A 22,464-nucleotide genomic window follows, 5' to 3' on the forward strand; every position below is an offset into this window, starting at 1 on the left:
AGTATTAAAAATACCAGAAACGGTTACCCTGCACCAAAGTCTAGTGTCATAGCACCATTGACAGGAATGATATTTTCTAGCAGTCGATAAGCAGTAAGTATTCACTAACGCTTGCACAAAAAAATACTGAAATCGGCTTCATTCTTAAAGCCGAAATGTAAAATATTATGTTACATGGCGCCAGCGTATGCCATGAAGGTATAATTTCAAACTCTCGAAAAATATTTATTATACGAGCTTCTTATTCGCTTGTTAATACCAAATCTTGATAGGTTTTTCTGCTCGTATACAAAGATATATAAGTAAAACCTAGTATGAACTAAAATAAATTAAAGACCGATCCTACCACGCCCACCCCAAGCGTGCATATAACGTTCAATAATTGGTAATTGTCTTTGACGTTTTACCGTTATACCCGATACTCAAAGAGTTTAGAGGTGCGGCACTTGACGGGGCTCACAATTTTATCTGATTTAGGACTACACATGTGGAGCTTTTTTTGAAAGAGGAACAGCTTATACAATTCGGAAAAGTTTTAGTCATGAGTAAAAAGTATTTGCCGAGTTTCGCATATGTACATATGTACAGCAGCGCTTTGACGCTATGCTTACTGAGAGGGAGAGGAACGAAGTTTGCTGTTTTGCTGAGCACAATAATACCCGAAAAGAGAGCGCGTTGCGTGCTGCTGCTAAGCTGATCACGTTGATAGAGCGCGAGAGAACAGCTTCGATGCTGTAACTGCAGAAACGAAGCAGGCGGGATAAAGAACCGAAAGAGCGGCCGCTGCCGTGCTTAAGTTTTGCGGTGAAAAATATTTACATATGTACAGTAGTGAGTGCGAATAGTGAACAATAATGATGATTTACGTTAGGCTGTACCTCTGGCTAGTCATGAGTAAAAAGTATTTGCCGAGTTTCGCAGCCCGATATTAGTCATCGAATCCCTAAATCATAGCCAGAGGTACAGCCTAACGTAAATCATCATTATTGTTCACTATTTGCACTCACTACTGTACATAAATATTTTTCACCGCACAAACTTAAGCACGGCAGCGGCCGCTCTTTCGGTTCTTTATCCCGCCTGCTTCGTTTCTGCAGTTACAGCATCGAAGCTGTTCTCTCGCACTCTATCCACGTGATCGGCTTAGCAGCAGCACGCAACGCGCTCTCTTTCGGGTATTATTGTGCTCAGCAAAACAGCAAACTTCGTTCCTCTCGCTCTCACCTAGCATGGCGTCAAAGTGCTAAGCGTAAAAACAGACACGAAATAGAGGGAGTTCAGTTCTCGCTCGCCCTCTGCTAAGAGCCAAGAGCCGTCCGGCCCGTCAGCCCTTGAATCAATAACATTCTTCCATCGGTCCAGCACATGTCGGTCCCACTTTCGCTGTCGTATACGAATAAATTGTACATTTTATAATGAATTACATTAACGAAATTATTTTAAACAAATTTTAAAACCTATTAAGACAGCCTAACGTAAGCTTAAGCTTACGTGAGGTACACTTTGCTCATATGAGCGAGAAGTTTAGCTGTGCGGGCTTTGATCATATTGGTGGTCGCGTTGTCGATCTGATCAATACTCGCTGCGGTTACAACTGGACTCGTTGGGATTGCAGGGCTATCGAAGGCGGCATGCGGGTTTTAATGGGACAGACTCATAACGAATTCGCTGCCCTTAACTCAGGATTCAAAATGTTCCAGGATAAGTTTCTCGCGGTGGAGTCTCGTTACAAAAACCTCAAAATTTTGACTGAGTTACCAAAGAGAAAGAAGAGTAACAACTATTTGCCAAATAGTAATATTGTCGTTTCTCTTCTAGTCCCGAAAGAATTTCCGTCACTCGAAATTCTCGTCCCGCATGAACATGTCAATAGTTTGCTCCACCTCTTTTTCTGGCCGGTGCATACGATTTGTAAACTTTTCACCAATCGTCCGACTAGCCCTGAAGATAGAGTTGGAAGTCTTCCAACTCCATCTCCGCCCGCTACATCTTCTGTAGCAAAAGCTCAAAAAGTAGCATACTGATAGTGCATCTTTTGAGGACGATAATATCGCTTTTTGTCCTGATTGCTGTCCGTTCCCACCTTGGAAATTTATGTCCAGGTGCCTTCTTCTGATCCCACCAAATCGATCTTCCTTACACTTTACACTAATAACCTAGCCCATATTCTCGCTACATCTAACGACCTTCTCGCCGCTCCCTCATATCTTATCCTTTTGAATAGCTCAAGTTATATCCGTCCCCCCCAAAAACTATCTCTACTAGGATTTCCGACTAAACTTCTTCTCTGGACTAATGCGTACCTTTTTAATCGTTTTCTCTGTTTTCGTCTCCGGGTGTGTCATTCGAAGAAATTATATTCGATGAGCACTTGTATGTTCTGGAAAACCTGATGGTCATTTTGGAGGATCTCGAAGAAAAGAAGCTCCAATACTACAAGCTCGGCTTTCATTATAGGCTATGCCCTGGAGCGATGACGATGCAACCGACGGACCTCTCTTAGCAACAAAGAAAGCTCAAGCTAGAGACCTAATGCTAAAAGATTATAGCTCAAATAAAAGAATGTATCCCAGTTCTAAAAATCAAAATCATTTTTCACAAATTGTTCAAAAAAACAATTTTATTTAAATTCATTATAAGAGATCCTTAGGCTCTCGTAACATTGTGGTGTGGGATCTTTGCTCTAATTCCATCGACTTAATAGAGGTTTAGAGCGGAGGATCTACTTCAAGTGATCCCCAAGGTCCTTCAAAATCAGGAGCTTATGAAAAGCAGAGTGTAAGAGCAGAGCAACTAGAGGACAATGAAAACGTCATTTTTATTTTAGCGGAGTCGCGATTTCCTTTAAAATCATATCATGTTCACTCAAAAAAAGTGAACAGATTGATTTAAGAATTTTTCAATGACTGAAAAAATGATATAATCAATTTATTGCGTCACTGTCTGAGTGAGTACAGATTAGATCAATTTAAAAGTATATGGATTTTACGTCAAACAAACTGATAGTGAAAGATTAAAGGAAACAAAAAAAAATTCGTTACATCATACAATCCTATTTATGCAAATGAGTTAATTGATGAACACCTAAATGATACCATAGAAAATTTAATAACTCTCAGCAGTGAATTCCAGGAGAAAGATTCTGGTTGGGCAATAAAAAGTTTTAAATATTTTGAACTTACCATGATAAAACTAGAGCATATCGCTGCAAACAGGTTTATCCAAGCCCCCAAAAAAATTAAGTCACGAAATGCACTAATAAATGTTAAAAATGACGATGATTTTTGTTTCAAGTGGTGTGTTATATCATCATTAGCCTATGGAAAACATGTTAAAACTACATATTAAAGAGCAGCATTAAAAAAATACTATCGGTGCGGACACATAAGGCATGACATTATTTATAATGAAGGCGTTAGATCTAATTTTTCTGGAATTGAGTGTCCAATAAGAAGCAAAGGAATTAAGCAATTCGAAAAGGCTAATCAGGATTTCATCATCAATGTATATGAAGTGGATGAGAATGAAAAAAGAAAACGTTGTGGGACCCATTGAAAGGACGAAGAAAATTCGGACTAATGTGCATGAGGAAATTATGTTATTCGCAACATAGTAGATCCCTTGGTGCTGAATATTTTTGGGAGAACTGTTTGCACTTTTATAGTTATACAAATACTATTCATGACACTAAAGAGTGCGGACATTATATTTTTTTTTGTAATTCTTTGATCAGTTTACAGGCCAGTATGTAGGTCTTATTCATATGGTGTGTAAACAGAAATTCAGACTAAGCGATACCTTTTACCCTGTAGTTTTTCATAACTTGTCCCATTGACCCACTCCTTGCAATAAACAGTTATATGTACATATATTGCGTTAAATCAAATTTTGTCAATTTGATGAATCACATCATTATCAATGCAAAATCAGATATATAGATTCTAATAGATTTTTAAATTCAAGCTCACAAAAACTAGCTAGTAATATAGACATACCAAATTTTAAAGTTTTGTACACTAAATATCAAGGTGAAAAATTGTATATGCTATGACGAAAAGGAGTATTTGCCTATGATTATTTATGTGAAGAGAATATTTTTTTAATTCACTAAATGATGGGGAATATAGGAAGGCATGTTGAAGACTAAAACTTTGCTCAGAAAGTTTGGAGAAGGTTTAATTGCAAACGTATCAGAGATTATTTAAAATTATATTTGTAAAGCGAAGTTTTAATTATTGCTGATGTCTTTGAAAATTTTAGCAGTCTTTGTAACAAATAATAACAAATACAAAACAGTAAATAACAAATAATAAATTTGACGCCATCAATTTATATAGATGGACTATGAGTCAGCCCCTTAAATTTTCTAATTTTAGATTTCTAAGTAACGATGAAATTTTATCTTTCAACGTTCTTGGATATCGGCATCTAGTTATGTAGGATATATCTTAGTAGAAGATATAAGACATCCATAATAAGCATAATAGTTTACCTTTCTGCCACGAAAATAAGAGGATAAATAAGGAGAGGGAAAGCAGTCAAGCTGATTTATCCGATATAAATAATTATATAATACATTTGAAATAGCTACAGTTATGTATAGAAAATCAATTTTAATCAGTCCTGTTGCTTAAAACCTTATATTGACCTTAATACATCACTTAGAAATGATGAGATCAACTTTTATAAATTAATGGTTAATGCCGTTTACGGAAATATAATGGAAATTGTAGAAAAAGTGTCGTGGATATGCATTGGTTAAACATTATGATTCAAGACAGAACTCAGCAGGCTTTAGACAACGCAAAGCTAGACACAATTTTCACAGTGCTGAAATCTTTGGGGACAATTTAGCTGCAATTGAGTCAATTAATTCTAGAATTTTGTATGATATATATATGGGCTATATACATTGGAGTTGGTTTATTAGAACATTCAAAATGGCTAATATGTGACTATTATTAGTCATAATAGTCATTAAAAACCCATAAATTACTCACTTTTGACAGGTATGGGGGTGACCTTATTATTATTTTTTGCATTAAAGATTTAAAAAGGGGTGGGGCTTGACTTGATTGGCATATTTTGTCCATAAACTTAGTTTAACCCCGACTAAAATATGGGAAAAGGGGACAAAGTTTTGGGATGGGGTGTTCATGCGTGATGGTGTGCACATGAGTTGCGCATGCGTATAAGATTGGTGCTTGGGGTTCAGATGTTGAAGGGTGGGTGTTCATCCGTGACGGGGTGTGAGTGAGCGTGGATAGAAGGTAGGATCCGATGGTTGTGTGTAGAGGTGGTGATGCAAATAATGCACCATAGTCGGGCCAGTAGCGGGGAAGGCCACCATGGGGAAGGAGGACTGTGCTGTTCGTTATGGACAAAACTGCTCGAACGATGCGGGGATTTTTAATAAACGGAGTAGGCTCAACTGCCAATTGTGGCTCCAACACCAGCGGCTCCACCGCCAGTTTGATTTGACCGGAACGTGATGGTCTTCCTCTCACAGAGACCTGGCGCGTTTGTGTAGTTTCATATTTGCGTAGTTGTATCGAAGGGAGATCACTGGGAAGGGGTCTGGAATTGTCATTAGCGGGTATATGTGTGTATGTATCTTTTGCTGTTTGTTGTTCCCAGCTGTTCTATTGTGTGATGGAATTTAATAATAACAAATACATTTGGCCTATGTATTCCTAGTTTTCGTTTCGCTGAGGATTGAGAGAGAAATCATAAGATGGAAATACGAGAGCTATGAGTAAATAAAGCAAGTAACTGTGAGCCGCTCGAGCCTGGTCTGATTGTATATGTTACATAAATCATAAAATTAGATACATATATATGTATATACAAACTAATTACCGGGCATTAAAGTAGTTACAACGTTCTGGCTTATTTCATATATTTTTTGTACATTACCTTGCAGGATCCCCCAAATACATACCCCCAAAGAGGTGGTGAGGCAGTGGATTATAAATGTGAAATGTTATTTTTAAGACTAGCGCCGTCTACTGGAATTGTTTCGCATTTATTGACTGTTGCGCTCCAGCCGGATGTCGGAGAATACTGGTAGATAGCAGATGCGCCAGCTGTTGGCATCGGCTGCCAGCACTTTTATTCTCTGCCATGTATCGACGAATGCGCTTCGGCGGCTCTGTGGCGCTCCATGATGTCATAGTTTATTTGTGAGTTGGCGCGTAGTTCAAATGTGTGCTATTTGTGGTACGATTAAAATGGGAAATGGCTCCCTGTGCTGGGTGTAGCTCCATGTGGTTGTACAACAATTGGCAAATTACAACATTGCCAGTTTTGTTTTCTTGATTTATTTCATTTCACTAAATTTGAATGGATCCTTTGATGAACAAAAAAATTATGCACAGACACAGAGATGAAGTACGAACTAAGGCAATAGAACACTTGAATAAATACAATGAGGAGTAATAGTCGGAAATGCTATATACACGACAGGCAAAAAAAAAAAAAAACAAAACTTACAACACAGTCTTTCCGTTACAGAACGCACAAAAACAATTGCCGCTACTTACATGCTAACTAACTAACAATAACTACAAGAAGAAGCGTTAACTAGCTAGGCGACTATAATTAAGTTACAACAACAAATCCAACACGATCTATGTACAGAAAAGGCTCAAATAATATAGTTATCTACATCAGTACCTCCAGTCAGCAAAATTTATGTAAATTTCTTATCTATACGTATTTTTAATTACTTCACAAGACTAGGCTGCTGATTCTGGCTGATCTATATCGTAGTTTTCATTAGTTTTACTTAATGGTTCAGTTCTTAACTTAATTTGCATGTATTTGATCCACGATCAGATAGCACGATCTCTGAGCTTCAGACTTAGCGGCGTTTTTGGGGCCAGCAGAAACTCGAACTCCGTTTCCAGCGGCTTCACAAAGCTCACATCAAATGCCACTACCAGCTAGAAGAGTTAAAGTCTGGTCATATTGCACTTTGGGAGGCCGAAGTGATCATTTGGTTTACCTTTGCGAGTAGCAGCACCACCTCCATTTCCACGAAGCGTTTTCCCGGACAGGTCCGTCGGCCTACCCCGAAAGGGACCACAATGCTGGCACTATCCACATTCACGGTAAAGTTTTCCGTGACTGGATCAATCCAACGCTCGGGGGAGAACTGTTTTGCCTCTTGAAAGTTGCTGTCCTTGTGGCAGGCTATCATGTTTTGGCAGAGAACTACAGTCTATGGTACGAAATATAATAGATGTAATATAACAGAATATAAAGAACAGAGCTCTCTCTGTAGTATCCGTACTCACCCCAGCATTGAGGGAGTAGCCCGATAGCTCCATATCCTCCTCGAGTATCCGGGCCAGACAGAAGGCGGTGGGTCTTAGTCTGTAGGACTCCTGTATGCAGGCCTTCGTAAAGGTGGCGTTTGTGAGGGCATCCTGCAGGATGTTCGTATCCCGATACTCACAGAACTCGCTTAGAATCCGAGTCATGGCCGAAGGTTCTTCCGTCACCGAGCTCAGGACAAACAACAAAGTGTTGGCTAACTAAGAAAATATTTCAAGAAACCCTGATTATACTGAGAAAGCCCCGAACCTTGGGTTTAGCAACCACTGACCGTTTCAATGCCAGCAGCTATGAAGTCAATAATAGCCGACTTCTTGTCTCTGATATCCAGATCCTTGAGGTCGAGGATATTGAGAAAGACACTGCGCAGGCCAGAGGCACCTTCGTCATCGCATTCAGCCGACTTCTTGTGCTCCTCCAACTCATTGTCGATGATCTCGGAGATGACACTGCGGAGGGGAATTCATTCCGTTTAGATAGAAAATAGGAAGCAACTTAAGATCGCTGTGTACCTACTCATAGATCAAGTCCTCGGCCCGCGCAAAGTCCCGGTAAGTCTTCGTGGGAAAGTACTTCCACAGACCCAGCCCGTAGTAGGAGTCCCTCTGGGAAATGAACAGCTGCTTGACGGCCGCCGCCAGATGACTGATCTTTTGCGGCTGCTTGGCATCGGCGGCCAGGAAGCCCATGCGCCGACCCAGCATCAGGGTGCAGACTGCCTCCAGCCCCATCAGATTGGCCAGCTCCTCAAAGTTTGGTACGACGAAAGTATCTGGATTGCGCCTGGCCCTCAGCAGGTCGATGAAATCATCGCAGACGGCATTCAGGGCAGGCAGGAAGTTTTGCAGGACCCGGGGTGAAGTGATGCTGGACGTGAGCGATGTCCGGAGTAGCTGCCACATAGGACCCTGCTCGTTGACGATGCCCACGCTGGCATACCGATCCGGACGCGACTGCCGGTACATTACAATGATCTCCGTGGGCGGCCGGAAGGGATACTTGCTGGGGTACTTGAGCACCTTTTCCAGGTCCTCGCGCTTGTAGAGATGAACGATCGGCACATTCGAGGGCATCACCTCCAGCACTATGTCCCCGTATCTTCTGTTGAGATCTAGAGAGGCCGTCGGGCGGGGGTTTTATTAGCATATGACCTAACCCAAATTGAGGAGCGTTCACCTGCGTAGACCTCGTGCAGCTTGGTCATCTTGTAGCGGCGAAAGAACACAAAGAATATCCATTTGGTTCCGAGGAAGGGTATGCGCTGAGGACCTGGTATGTCCCAGATGCTACGACGCCGGCGGCGCTTCTGCTGTTCCGGCACGACGGGCGTGGCATGGTAGCAGTCCTCCAGCGGCGTGTTCTTCAGCAGCGGCTTCAGATAGGTCGCTCCGATCTTGTGCCTGTGGATTGCGCAATAGCAGCCTAGTACAAGTGCCAGGGCCAGCAACAGGATCACGGCCATTACCATCAGGCGCTGCAACAGCGGGGAAAGCAAGATCGAGAGGGGGTGGGGGGTTTTAATCGAATTACAAACAAACTGTTTCTTATGCAAATTTTCACCAACAATTTCGTCTCGTTTCTAGGCCTTCAATTGAACTCTGTTTATTCGATTCGATTCAATTCGAAGCGAACCGGTCTGCTACTTGGTCTCTGGCCTTATATAGCCTTTTTCGGCCAACCCAAATCATCGATTTTGCATTATAATTGCCAATAGCTACGCCGCGATAACACTTTGTTCTCTGTTCTTGGTTCTCAGTTCTTTTGTCTGGCAGTTGGATTTTGCCTTACTTATGGCAAGAGAAACAAGCTTTATGGGCCTGCTCAGATAAGATAGCGAACAGGTGTGATAAAGTTCAAGGTTAATGCCCAAAAAATATGTGTAATGATGGAGATGCCAAATTGGCAAGCGTGCAAAAGTCTATAAAAATATATTCATGAAAAAGCTATGGTTTCAGATCGGCTTATGGATTCTCTTCGCCCGAAATACGGCTGTGTTAGGGATAATGCGAATCTTAGATGCTGGAAGACATTTCTTCAGGACACATAAAGGTATTAAGAAATAAAATGAATAACTAATTCTAGACAGAGATAAACATGCTAAAAAAAAAACACTTGGCACCCAAAGCTAGCCCAAGCATTTTTGGTTTAGCCTTAACTCAAAGGCTTTATTCGGGAGAGATCGGGTCTGGGTTTTGATAGTAGATCTTTTCGATTTATTTTGAAATTTTCCACAGCTGAATTTTTTTTTTGTTCACCTATTGCCAACCGGATATAAAGGCAATATAAATTAGCTAGAAATCGATTTAAGCCTCAAGGAGGTACCTGCTCAAAATGATTAATGTACTCCGAATGAAATTTGAAAGAAACAGACCAGAGATAGATGATCAATTCCAATATTTGCCAGAGCCACACAACAGCTCAGATACTCGTACACATGTACAATATATGTATGATCGAATAGCAAATAAAAGTGGAAAGGAAAACCTCATGCTGACTGCGGACTACCGAAAATTTTATTTGCAAAAGAATCAGGAATGCCAGATAAGAATTCGTTGGGCTCAGGTAAGGTACATAAGTAGTACATATATGTATCTTTATCTACGTGACACTGTGCATGGCTTGGCTAACGGAGTGGGGGAGAGAGTTGGCTGGATGGAAAGAGGGGCCAGATCTATGATGATTCGATCAATGCAAATTCATAAGCCGATAGGCCTAAGGTTACTCTAGTGTGTGCAAAAATAGGAAAACAGAATGAGAAAGAAACTCGAACTGGAACTGGAACTGTATGTGGCGACACAAGAAATCTACAAATCACAGACATCTGAGGCGAGCACTTCCTTCTTGGGTTTTAATCACTTCCTCATCTCGACGCGTGCGCCGTTCTTTGCGATTCTCACTTTTCCGATGAGCGCAACAAAAACTCGCTTTTTAATAAGAACTCTTGCAAATTCTTCTCAGGCACCAAGCATACTCTCCTCCGTCTCTGATTAATATGCAGATATGTAGATCCACTCGCTACTGTGTCCACTCTCAGCGTTACCCAGCGCTATTCTCTTCCATTCTTGGTCGTCGTTAGAGTTGTGTTAGACGACCAGTAGAAGGAGAAGCAGCTGCTGACCAAAACCGGATTGGAAACCAGCTCCAGGCCACAGAGGAGAAGAAAGCATCCCATCCCATCCCAGGTTCGGTAGAAAGCATATTATGTAAGTGATTATTATGTAAAGCAAGAACCCGGTCCGACCATGGGAAAGTTCTTTTAGCTCTGTTTTTGTTATGATCTCTGAATTTCACAATTTCTGGTTGGCATTTCACTGCCTTTCCAATTCTGTTAAGACGCAAATAAAAGTTTCGTTTCGTTTTTTTTTGGCCCGTTTTAATTCAAATTGTTTTCGTTTTTATTCTATTTTATTCAGCACCAACGAGAAAAATGTGCAATGACTCGGCTTATTATTATCTGTTCGAATCTTGAATGAATTGGAGTCTTGGTTTTTTTGGTGAGGGCTGCCTATAAGATACTGAAAGAACGTGAGTCTAGAATTACATGAGAGCTCTGAGGTTGGTATGAATGGATTGATAAAGGGGTCTTTAGAGATGTGGATCCATCCCAGATGTGTACAGATTTTGATTTCTACAGGTCATGATTATACATACATAAAACCCCCTGCGCGCCTCGGCTTCCTATACTGCGTATTATGTTCCACACCAAAGTTCTTTCACTTTTCTTTAGCAAATCAACTTCTAATGCCTTTCTAACATGCGGGGCCAGCTTGAGAGCCAAAGTCGGTTTTTGTACCTGCTTTGGGACGGCAAGCAAGTTTGGTCATGGTCAGGCCAGGCCGGGCCAGGCGGCTTCTGAGACCAGCCAGGCTTTGTGGAGGAAGCACATAAGAAGAGGGGCAACAGCGAAAATCTAATGAGAAAATTTCTCTATTTCTATTTGCCAGGCTTACTCGGACAGTGTCGCTTGGCCCACGATGGCACGTCGCGACGTGGGGCGTACATTGAACCTGGTTAAAGACAAAGTCGGGTCGAGATAATGGATGCCTCTTACCTCTCACTCTCTATGCCCCCCTTCTCTTTCCCTCTCCCTCTCTCTCTTTCTTTCTTTCTTTCTTAATATATAAATATATATATGTATATGTATATATCTATTGCTCACTCTTTCTATAGCGGCTTTTGGGCGGGGGGGGGAGGGAGAGGAAGCAAATTGTTCGCGTAGTTGGCCGTTTGGCCGGCGGTTTGGCGATCGTGGCCGTGACCATGAAGACATCGATCGCCATCGCCCCGATATCGTATCGAAGCCCCAGAGACACGGCTTGTGCAATCTATATACACTGACATACTGGTACACACACTTACGAGTATCTGTATGGGTGTAAGTGACATAATCTGCTGATTTCGTGGAGCGTTCTCGGTTTAAGCTGAGCTCGGGCCTTCTGTAACTGCGCAGCGCTTCGAGCCCGAACATTTGCTCCTCTTTCGGTTCTTTCGGATTTGCATAAATGTGAAAAATGTGCCAATAAAAATACATAGCTGCGAATAAATAACGAGCCAAGAATCACTGGGTATATGTATCTAGTTGTATGTATGTTTGATAAAAACATAAACTTGTTTATTTAGCAAAACACAAAAAAAGTATAAGTATAAGTATAAATGGTTTAAGCTTTTTTTTTTTTTGTGTCACATTTTGCGGCCTGTCGTTGGCAACGTGAGCAATCGAGCTTACACTTTGTATATGCATATGTACACTGGCACTTACACTTACACTTACACTTACACTTGCACTGACACTTAACTAAGTATGTTAACTCTTTCGGATTCTTCCTCCACCCGTGCTGCTTCCTCTTTTGCATGTGGACTGCCTGACGCCACAGAAGAAATTGATTCGGCCCGGCCGGTCGCTCTGGATTCACTTTTGCTGACTCCAATTTTGTCAAAGTCAATCGAAATTTAATCGAAAGAGGAAGGTGAAACCCGATCCCAGAACATGACGAAGAATGCACAAGAATCGCTCACAGCTCGTGTGGGTTTTATTTAACAGCAGATCAAATGAAATAAGCCCTGATATTTGTCCAAAATAGTGTAAAAAGTCGCGTGCGACGTGCTACAGTGGTCGAGGACTTTGGAAAATAATATCCGAATTCTGGACAAAATTTTCCAGAATTTTATCATTTACTGTTGCAAGTAAAGAATTTTATTAGCCAGGCCAAAAGGCTTTGCCTTTTTTATTCAATAAGCATCACACCCGGAATCACTGCGCCCATGCCCCCGCCCCACGCCCCACCCCCCACCAAAGGCAAATGTATCATCATTCACATCACACCGCACCGACCCCAAATAATCTCTCGGTCAGTGCACGTTAAATTCGCGATTTGGGATGTCCGAAATATAACAAAGAAAATACATGCTAAGAAAAATGACAAAAATAATTACAAAATCGTAATCGATTGACATTCACTTTGAGAGGAGCGGAATATAATATATGCATGCAGGTATGTATGTATGTACAACTGGATATACATATGTATTGATAAATGAATACCTGTGCAACGAACAAATGAAAACTGCAGCTTGCCAGAGCCCCAACTGAGGCGCTGTGTGTGTGTGTGTTTTTTTTAACGATGATAATGAACTTGAGGTCCTCTCGCATAATTGATAAAAAAATTATTATAAATATTTAATCTTATTGTGTTACACCTGAAATCACTCGTGCTTGATGATAAATATAAAATAATAATGAAAAAAAAGGTTAATAAATAAATAAAAATGACTCGAGCACACGGACAAGCAGGGGCAGCCGTGAGCAGAGGCAGAGGCAGAGGCAGAGCTCGACTGGACTGGACTGGACGGGAGCGCGGTTGAGAGGCTAATTACAATTTAATGCGTTTGTTTGCTGAAGTAAGTATAACACGATTTATTTATTTTCCAAGATACTCGTACTATACGACGGTACAGAAATGTGTGTGGTGTGTGGTGTGTGTTTTTTAAGGCTTGATTCATTTTTGTATGTTTGAATTGCATTTTATGATCAACGAGTTGCTGCTGCGACTGTAAAATATGCAATGAATTCGCCACCGAGAAATGGTTATGTGGGGAAAGTGACATTGGTTTTCATGGAACATGTGGGACCTTGTTTTTTTTTTCTTTTTTTCAATAGATTGAGTTGGTGAAAACCCGGTGAAGTCTGGTGTAATAAATCGAGTGAAAATTGATTTAATGATTGATGGGTGAGCTTGACAACCTGTAAATACATTTTGGAATCTTTCAAACTTGCTAAGATTCAGTCAGTTCTTATTAGGTAACCACCCGAAGAAGTTAGCAGCTCGTTAGAAGTCCTTCCTCAGAGGCAAACCATTGGGGTCTACTCACCGGTTTAGAGAGTTACAGTTTTAGATCCAATAAATTAGATTTCCTTGCAGGCTAGGCCAGACGACTTGTAGCTTCTGGCATTTTCAATTGCATTGCATGACTAATGGGTGGCCTATCACTTGAATATTCAATTCAGCACTTTCAAATAATTTTCAAAACAATCCGATTCTTCATGACTCTGCTATGAAATATATACATTCATACATTAAATACATATTGCACATTGTTTGAGTGTTGCAGTTATTTAAAGCTCTGGTTGGCATTCGATGCCGGACTCCCTGCACCACCTCCAATCGCAATCGCTGGCTTTTACGAAAACAATAGAAAAAAAATCTAATCACCATCCAGACATCGCACTTTTGCACTGACACTCGGCTGTTCTCGCTGTTACTATTGTTGATGATGAGGATGATGATGAGGATGATGATGAGGATGATGATGATGATGATGGCTTATAATCGAAAAGCGCATCCGTATCCGTTGCATGGCATAATGCTCTACCAGCGATCTTGGAAATAATTACGACTATAAAAAAAAATTGTAACAGAATCAAAGCGAACCGAACCGATTCCTTCGCTGGGCCGATACCGAGCCAGAACTCGAAACGGAAACCGAAACCGAAACCGACACCGATCTCCACGCTCCTCGATCACTTGGTTGCGACAACGTCGCTGCTTAGTCAAAGACTGAATGATCTTTGATTTAAGTATTTAATTTCTCTCTCATTGCCCACACTGCCTTTTCCCATTTTCAAAAACGCAACGTTTCCCGCTCGTTCGGCTCGCACTTCTCGCGAGAGCCGAGCCAGAGCCGAGCCAGAGCCGAAGTGCCCGCCGAGGCACAATGTTACCTCATGTTGCTTGTAATCCGCATGCAAGGTGAGTTAATAAATGTTTAATTCTGGTTCCCTCTCGCGAGAATACTCTCTTTCTCAGCCGCTCTCTGCCGTTGAGCGTGACCCAAGGTATAATTGTCAGTCAGGTATGGCCAGTCTCATCTTAGCATACATCGTTTTATTTTATTATATATTTTACAGCAACGTAACTGGAGGGGCTTGGAGAAACTAGCAGAAATTGTGGTGGACCATGTGATATCTTAGTGGTTTTCTTCAAGGTTCTATTATCCATTAAAGCCAGAAACTCAAATACTTGCGCATCCCCAAATAAAGCTCATTAGCAATCACTTTCGTGATTCTGCAACACTATCAATAAGAGAACTATTGGGGAAAATTGGTCTCTTTTAAAATATTTTGATTACATGGCAAACAAGACTGATATGGAGTACCTGTAGAGTACAGAGTACAACTGTTGCATTTTTTGTTTTAGCCGATGGCTGCACCTTGTGAACAAATCTACCATGGCTGAGCCGAAGCAGCGCTCCCACGGAGAGGGGGCTGATTTACGGAGAACTACTGAATCGAATCCGTTTTAGTGAGTAAGGTTCGAGTAGCTACCCATACGCATATCTGTGTGCCTGCATGTGTACGCTTGTGCGCGTGTGTATCTCAGTGTGTGAGGCACTGATAGCACCCGATGCTTTGATCACTCTCGCTCTCCGTCTACCCACTACACTCCCTTTCTTCGGGCCATGCTGCTGATAAGAGCCCCCTGCGCTGCCTCCTCCGTTGCGCTGCTGTTGGTTTTCCCTGCACGAGTACGCGTACGCGTACGCGTACGACTATATGCACATGTGTCTGTGTGTACTTTTTTCGCAAATAAAAACTCAATGAAAGTTTGTCCAGAAACAATGCCTCAAGGCTCGTTGTTGTTGTTGCTGTTGCTGTTGCTGTTGCTGTTGTGGTCTACTGAAATGTTTACTTAGAGCAAATTTATGCAACACATTACAGCAGCAGAACTGCCGAAGAGAGTGCGAGGTGTGAGGTGTGAGCTGTGAGCTGTGAGGTGCGAGAGAGTGTATCTGTGATCGTCAGGTCGCCGCAGGCTTGGCGTGAGGTAGGTTGCACTCTATAACTGGTTCGAGTGCGGCTTACGGGCTGAGAACCGAAAACAGCTGTGTGGCTGCTGCTGTCTGGATGTCTGAGCTGGCCACAATGCTGCCACTGGCTGTGATTTTTTCATACAGGGTACACAAGGAGGTGCACAATCTCTTGGTAGCCCATTTCTCAATTTTATTTCATTGAACTGGGATCTCAAAATTTGCAGTAATTTTGGCCAATAATCAGTCAGATAAATAATTCATTGATGACAGGGTATCCCCGAGTTCGAACCCCCCAAGGCCCCACTCCACATGCGTGTGCACAGAGGATGAGGAGGGGGGGGGCCAGGAGCGCGGAATCAGAGGCAGAACCCGAAGCGATCGTGAGTGTTGCTCCAGTGTGCGCGCTAATTGCCTTGATTGAGTTTTAAATTAATGCGAATTAGAGTTGTGGCTGTTGTTTTAAAGTCAGACAATGTACGAGTACATGCATGTGCATGGGCATTTACTATCGAGGGGGACTCGGACATGTGATACAGGAAGGAGGGCGTGTGACTTAGAGAACAAGAAGAAGCAGCAGATAAGGACTATCCCATTCACAGCACGATTGAGACCTGTGAATGAGTGGGGCGAGGAGTTCGTTACGGGGCCAAGGGGATGCCTACCCTATGTACACAAATTACGTATATCAAATGCACATACATATATCTTATCCTGAGATTACAAGAATATTCTTAATTATTCCTTTAGGTGTTCCGCTTGCCTATAAATCCTCAGACTAGTGGATCTAAAACACATGCAATCCATGCCATGTTATCTCCCATCTCCCATATGTAAAGATGTACATGTGTGTGTGTGTGTTGGTATGTATAGATTTCAAACTAATCTTGTACCCTCCATACTCCTATGTATTCCCTCATAGCTGACCCCCCTCTTAGCTGTCACATTAGAAACGATTCTCTCATATCTTCATCTCCCATCTTGATCTCGATCGACTTGTCGGGGAATTCACACGCTCCCCTCAGAGCAGAGCGAGCGGGCGAGCAGACAAGTACTTATCCTGTCGATCAGTGGGAACAGAAATTGAATTTCTAAGCAATTCCCCGAGTGACTGACTGACTGACTGGGTAGGCATTGGGTTTGCATTATTAATTAGCCCGGCTGGCTGGCTGGCTGGCTAGCTGGCTGGCTGGCTGATGATGTTCTCCTTCTGGCTGATCCCACAATTATGCCATACCAGACTGCCTGACTGCCTGACTGCCTGCCTGCCTGCTCGGTCAGGTTTAGGCTGGCTCCCCTTGGCCCTGGCTTCTCCGGGCTTCTCCGGGTTGGTCGGTCAGTCAATCAAAGGCATAAAGACAAAAGGCAGCGTTGTTAATACTTCTTTTCAATTAGCCTCACTCAACGGCAGCAACAACATTAAGCCTTTTCCAACGAACAGGTTTTTCACGCGACGACAACAATGTTGTTGATGTTGAATGACGATCATGCAGGGGCAGCATAGGAAGCGGCCACAGATACTATTCACGTTGCTCCTCTTCGGTGTTTTTGTGGTACGAGTATTTTCATTTGAATTTTCATTTTCCCCTAGGTCGGTTCTGAGGTTCTTCGGTTCTTCGGCTCTTCGGTTCTTCGGCTCTTCGGTTCATCGGTTTTTATTTGATTTCTTTAAGAACTTTATTCACTTTTCCGAACCCGAATCGTTGTCGGGATCTTGGCTTAGATCATTGATCGTTGGGGCTTTTTTTTTGTGTTGTTTCCTGTTCAGGCAAAGTCGTTTTCCTTTCAACGCGCTCGCCGCGACTCTCTGGCTCGCTTCATTTTATGGAACTAAAGCCTCAAGCTCAGAGAACGGACCTCGCCGCAGTCCGGGAAGGGCTGGGGCGGGGATTGGGGCTGGGACTGGGTCTGGGGCTGGGGCCGACAATTGCAGCCGAGGGGGCCGGCTCTGGTGATGGAGCTCGCTCTGGGATGGCCTGCACCGCTCCGATCTGAGCTGCGCTCAGCGTTCCCTTAACATTTAATGAGCATTAACAAGCTGCACTTAAATGCAATAACAACAAACCAGCATCGGGCAGGGAGCCAGGAGCCAGGGGAGGCATAAGAACAACAACAATTGATAACAAGTAAGTGGGGGCCAAAAGGAGAGCGAGATTCAGAGTAAGAGAGAGAGAGAGTGAGAGAGAGTTATGTATGATCCTCAAATGCCCTGCAAAAGCGACCAAAGAGAGGGTCTCCCCGAAGATTCGATATTCTTGGAAGCGAGAACAGTCGAGTAAAACTCTTTTTGTTAGTATTCCGATTGGGTATCTGTATCTGCATCTAACAGTACACTTACCCCATCGGCAGGGTAAAGGAACGTCATTCACAATGGAAGCTGGAGACGCCTCCACGCTGTCTGACCGAGCGCACAAGTGCAGAGTGCCTGCCATCTGTGTGAGTGTCTCCGTTGATTACCCACGAGCTGCAAATCCATTTCAGCCTCCTTTCTTCCCTTCTCTCTCCAGAGAGATAGACAATATGCTGCGGCTGCGACTGCGACTGCGGCTGCGGCTACTTAGCCTTCAGGGGATCTCTTGTCAGTTTGTGTTTTTTTTTTGTTTTTTTCTGTTCCAGTTATAAGCGGTAAAGTGAGGCTGAGGGACAGGGCCGAGCCGCCACGCATGGTGACCCAATGATCCACAGAGGGCGCGGTCGCCACACACGCCCAAAGATAAGGCCGGCGATAGGGAGCGAAGAGGGAAAAGTGAAATCAATCTGATCAGCGCCTAATCGATCCACAACAGAAAGAGATGGGTAGAAAAAAAACGAGAGCGAACAGCTCTCATTCATTCGGTTGATCCGATTACTTACCCATTCAGTCCCCTCTCCCTCTCCCTCACCCTCTCTCTCTCTCTCTTCCTCTCTTTTCAGTGCTCATCTTCTTCATTCATTTCCATTTGTAGTCAGCGTTGTTGTTGCTGGTTTGCTTTGCTTTGCTTGTCCTTGAACTTGACCCAGCAGCGCAGCAGCAGAGGCACCAGCAGCGAATTTCTCTCTCTCTCTCTCTGTCTCCCTCTATCTGTGCTCGCTCTTTATCGTGCACAAGTACTTACTATAATTATAAGCTGTGAGTGCGTGTCTGCTTCCCCGCCCCCGTCCCCGTCCCCCTCCCCACCATCCAATCTCCCCATTTATATACATCTACTATTGCTCAATCCCGATTCATTCACAGCTTTTTTTTTGCGCATTAAACATTTTCTACTTTGACACCTTGCAAACCGATCTGTTTTGCATTTGTGGGCCTGATAAGATTTTTATACGTCTCGGATTTTTCAATAATTCGGACTTTGACCTTATCGGCTAATGAGAATCGGAAATGGCCAAGAGAGATCTGCGGAGGAATTATTGAGTCTGATAAGGCCAAGAGATATAGGGGAATCCAGCTTTTTAAACAATAATTACATATGTTTTTGTAAATATTATTCGCTTGATGGATAGTAAAAATAAATAAAATAAAAATATCTATTACAAAAATAATACAAGACAAATTAGATCTTCGATAACTCTTTGCCTCCCATCAATGTTTATCATTGCCCTTTCGATGTGGTCTCCCAAATATTACCATTTAGCGCGGCTGTGGCCCAAGAAGATAAAATGTTGACTCTCTTAATTTGATTAGGTATAAATCGAATACCTTTAAAGTTCAATGGCACATGATTTGCGCTCATTATTCATTATACTTAGCCCAGATAGTCCACGCCCACAATTAGACCTACAAAAGTCACTATAAATAAAGCATACGCACTGTTGGCCCACAAAAAGTTATCAGCACGTAGACACGTGTGCGGGCGCCGGAAAGCCAATGACGAAATTTCCATAAAACCACCCAGGTGCAAAAAAAAAGTAACCCAAAACATAAATCGAAAAAATAAACATTATAAAAAAAATAGCGCCATCCGCCATCCACTGAAATTGCAGACAACCGTACAAAGGGCGAGGCGGTGTCAGAGGTGGGCTACCTTTAAGCAAAGGTAATTCGAGCACTTATCGACTTTTTTTTTGGCTAGACATTCACAGTATATATTTTGCAACCCATTTTGCCGACCTATGGAGAAAGTCTGGGAAAATTGGACGACCCAAAAACAAAAAAGAAAACTGTCAGTATAGGCGGTTTTCAATATACGATCATGAGGAGAAATAGTATGACATACATGCGATAAAACGGAGACGATCTAAGAAATAAAATTTGACTATTGCATCAGAAGAAGTAACAAATAAATTAGGGTTTTTTTTTTACTAAAGACAAAACTTAGATCTACAAGACAGCTGCGTCCTAACTAGGAGTACTTGCTTTTTTACTGCTAGTGGATCGTTTCAAAATTCAATCAAAAAAGTAAAAAAAAGGCTTTGCATTTCTTGGATTTTCCATAGAGGAATTTAATTGGTTTTAAAGTATTTAATAAGTAGTCAAAAGCCTCCCATCTTCCCTTAAAAAACTCTTATAGAAATAGTTCAGAAATATCATTTTTAGCTAAATTAATATTTTTAACGCCACGGATGTACATTAAGAATATTCCCCTAGTACTCGCTAAACAATAATTTTTTTAATACGAAAAAAGTGTTCGCTTATCACAAGATTTTCTAGGAACGTCATACGTAATCCAGAGCTAGGTTTTACCCGCAAATCGAAATACTACACGATTTACACGACATGCACTCTTCACTAAAAATCCCCAAAAGTATGCAATGCCCTTGGCGGAAAAATAAAACTGCGTTTAAATATGTAGAAGTCTGGCAACTCTGCAGCTGCCTCGTAATTAATGATACAAATACAGATTAATTAGTTAAACATTTAATGCCGGGTGGGGTGGTGGCGGCACGATCGCTGCTCCCATTGGAGATGTGATCTGCCAGTCGGAAACGATCCATTTAAGTTAATAGCTCCGCTTTTCCGCTATTGCTGCTATTTAATTATTACAACCCTTCCCATGAACAGGCATTACAACAAATATTGCACCATCATCCAATGTAATTAAACATGGAAAAACCAACTACAACAATTATAACAAACAACCGCGATATAAACAGCTGCGACAGTTTTCGACTTTTCTGCATTACCGAAAGGATATACCAGGATATACAATGTGTATGTCTGTATATGGCCCGTTCCATGGTTTTTCCCCCGCGGTCCACCCCTAACCAGAGAACCACAAAATGCGTGTTTATTAATTAAGCGCATTTGTTTCCATTAAACAAACGTTTTAATTGAGCATGAAAGTTGGCGCCACCGAAATAAACGCGACAAGGGCCATAGACGAGGCCATAAAAACGAATTCAACCCTTTGGCCCAACCACCCAACCACCCACCATCCTTCCCACCTGACACTCAGCCAAAAAACACACACAATAATTAATTTTGCTGTATTTTAATGGATATACTTTGGCAGACATAACGAAAATCTGTTCGCCCAGTGATTGATGAAAGTCTGCTGGAGGACGGTGTGCTCCTCAAGATTTGATGCCCCCTATACTCGTTTTTGCCCCCGTTGAAAACAGTTTAAAACTAAGCAGCTTTAAGGCTGCCAAAGGCTTTCGTTTTCCTAAACTGTAACGCTATATCATCGTCCAGCATACATACGAGTGTGCCACCCCCCTGAAAAGAGTACACACTCGTATCTAGATACTGGAGATCTTCATTGTGTTCATTAATCTTAAGGCCACACCGCCTTTTTCCCAACGAGTCCATTGGGTGCAATTAAAATTCGGCCTCCAAATTATTATTATTGCTTATGAAAAACACTTTTCCCTCAGCTATATCCCTCCCACCTCCCATCCGCTGTGAGAGAGCTTGGCCAAAAAGTTTTTGGCCAAGACATCAACTCGTTGGGATGTTTTCAAAAGCACTTTATACGCCAGCCACACGCTGTTAGATATACATACATACATACATATACATATGTATGTGCTAGTGTGTGTACGTATCTATACATATCTTAAAAATTCCCCCTTTCTGCTGGTCCTGCGCCTCACATTGTCTCTAGGATTATTTTTCATAAACTTGGCAAATGCTTGGGTAAATCCATTTAGGGAGCAAGAGCAGCCGCATTACTTTATCTCTATCAAGGGCCATCGCAATTATGATTTGTGTTTGAGTGTGGATTGAGCTGGTCGGGTTCTGGCCGAGTGAAATATGGCGCATCTATTTGCCAAGTCAAAGAACTTGTAATAGTTGGCAACGTCTCGTAGACCTCAAGCGCCAAAGTGGCAATGAAAGCCATTTGATGGTGATATATGTGTGTATGTGGGTTAATGGTCAAGCGATGTACAGCGAAGGCCAAGGTGTTTATCCATGATTAATGGGGGGAGTACCTGTTTGAAATTAAATAGATTATTCTATTGTCTTTCCATCTTTTCTTCGCTTTCGATCGGGAAACCTAATTACTTAGGTTTTATTTAGCTTATTCATTGTTTTATATATTTTTCATCATACTCGTAATGCTCAGGAAACTCACTCAGTAGCCGGACCTGCTTATTAATTGTCAACTCCTTTTCCACACAGACAGATGCACTCTGAGGATCTAAGGACCCCCGAATTTGTTAAAAAACTTCATTTCGGGGGCCTCCTTTTATTAACGCCACATCTCCAGCACTACACCACTCCTATACTCAACTGGGAATCCTTTGGGACATTCCCTCACTGCGCCTGATTTCTCGTCCTGGTACTCCAATTGGTGTTTCAGATTTTTGGATAAACAATCATTTCATTTTTCCACATAGTCTCTTTTTAGATCTTTACACTTTGAGCAACGTTTCCTCAATTTTTTGTAATCAATCGTTGGA

The 22,464-nt window shown here is 42.2% G+C and overlaps 1 protein-coding gene and 1 long non-coding RNA gene across 4 annotated transcripts; one reads left to right on the forward strand and one right to left on the reverse strand.

Annotated features, from left to right (window-relative positions):
• Positions 1-6,771: 6,771 nt before the first annotated feature.
• Positions 6,772-13,864, reverse strand: LOC108153350 (ecdysone 20-monooxygenase). 3 transcript variants are annotated; one of them, XM_017283312.2, is made up of 7 exons: positions 13,708-13,864; positions 8,515-8,812; positions 7,855-8,449; positions 7,610-7,787; positions 7,299-7,538; positions 7,007-7,222; positions 6,772-6,944 (listed from the first exon to the last, which is right to left on the reverse strand). In XM_017283312.2, exons 2-7 carry the CDS (start codon positions 8,804-8,806, stop codon positions 6,834-6,836), a joined length of 1,632 nt encoding a protein of 543 aa, XP_017138801.1. In that variant the 5' UTR covers positions 8,807-8,812; positions 13,708-13,864; the 3' UTR covers positions 6,772-6,833. The 3 variants fall into 3 exon arrangements, with proteins under 3 accessions (XP_017138801.1, XP_017138802.1, XP_017138804.2); XM_017283313.2 differs by lacking the exon at positions 13,708-13,864 and adding an exon at positions 8,903-9,025; XM_017283315.2 differs by lacking the exons at positions 6,772-6,944; positions 7,007-7,222; positions 7,299-7,538; positions 13,708-13,864 and adding an exon at positions 11,698-11,716 and having other exon boundaries at positions 7,695-7,787; positions 7,851-8,449.
• Positions 13,865-14,475: 611 nt separating this feature from the next.
• On the forward strand, positions 14,476-14,900 carry LOC117186468. Its single transcript, XR_004471537.1, has 3 exons — positions 14,476-14,585; positions 14,643-14,688; positions 14,744-14,900. It is a non-coding gene; the product is annotated as an uncharacterized LOC117186468 (long non-coding RNA).
• Positions 14,901-22,464: the final 7,564 nt, after the last annotated feature.

This window comes from Drosophila miranda, chromosome XR, assembly GCF_003369915.1.
Source record: "Drosophila miranda strain MSH22 chromosome XR, D.miranda_PacBio2.1, whole genome shotgun sequence".
NCBI lineage: Eukaryota > Metazoa > Arthropoda > Insecta > Diptera > Drosophilidae > Drosophila > Drosophila miranda.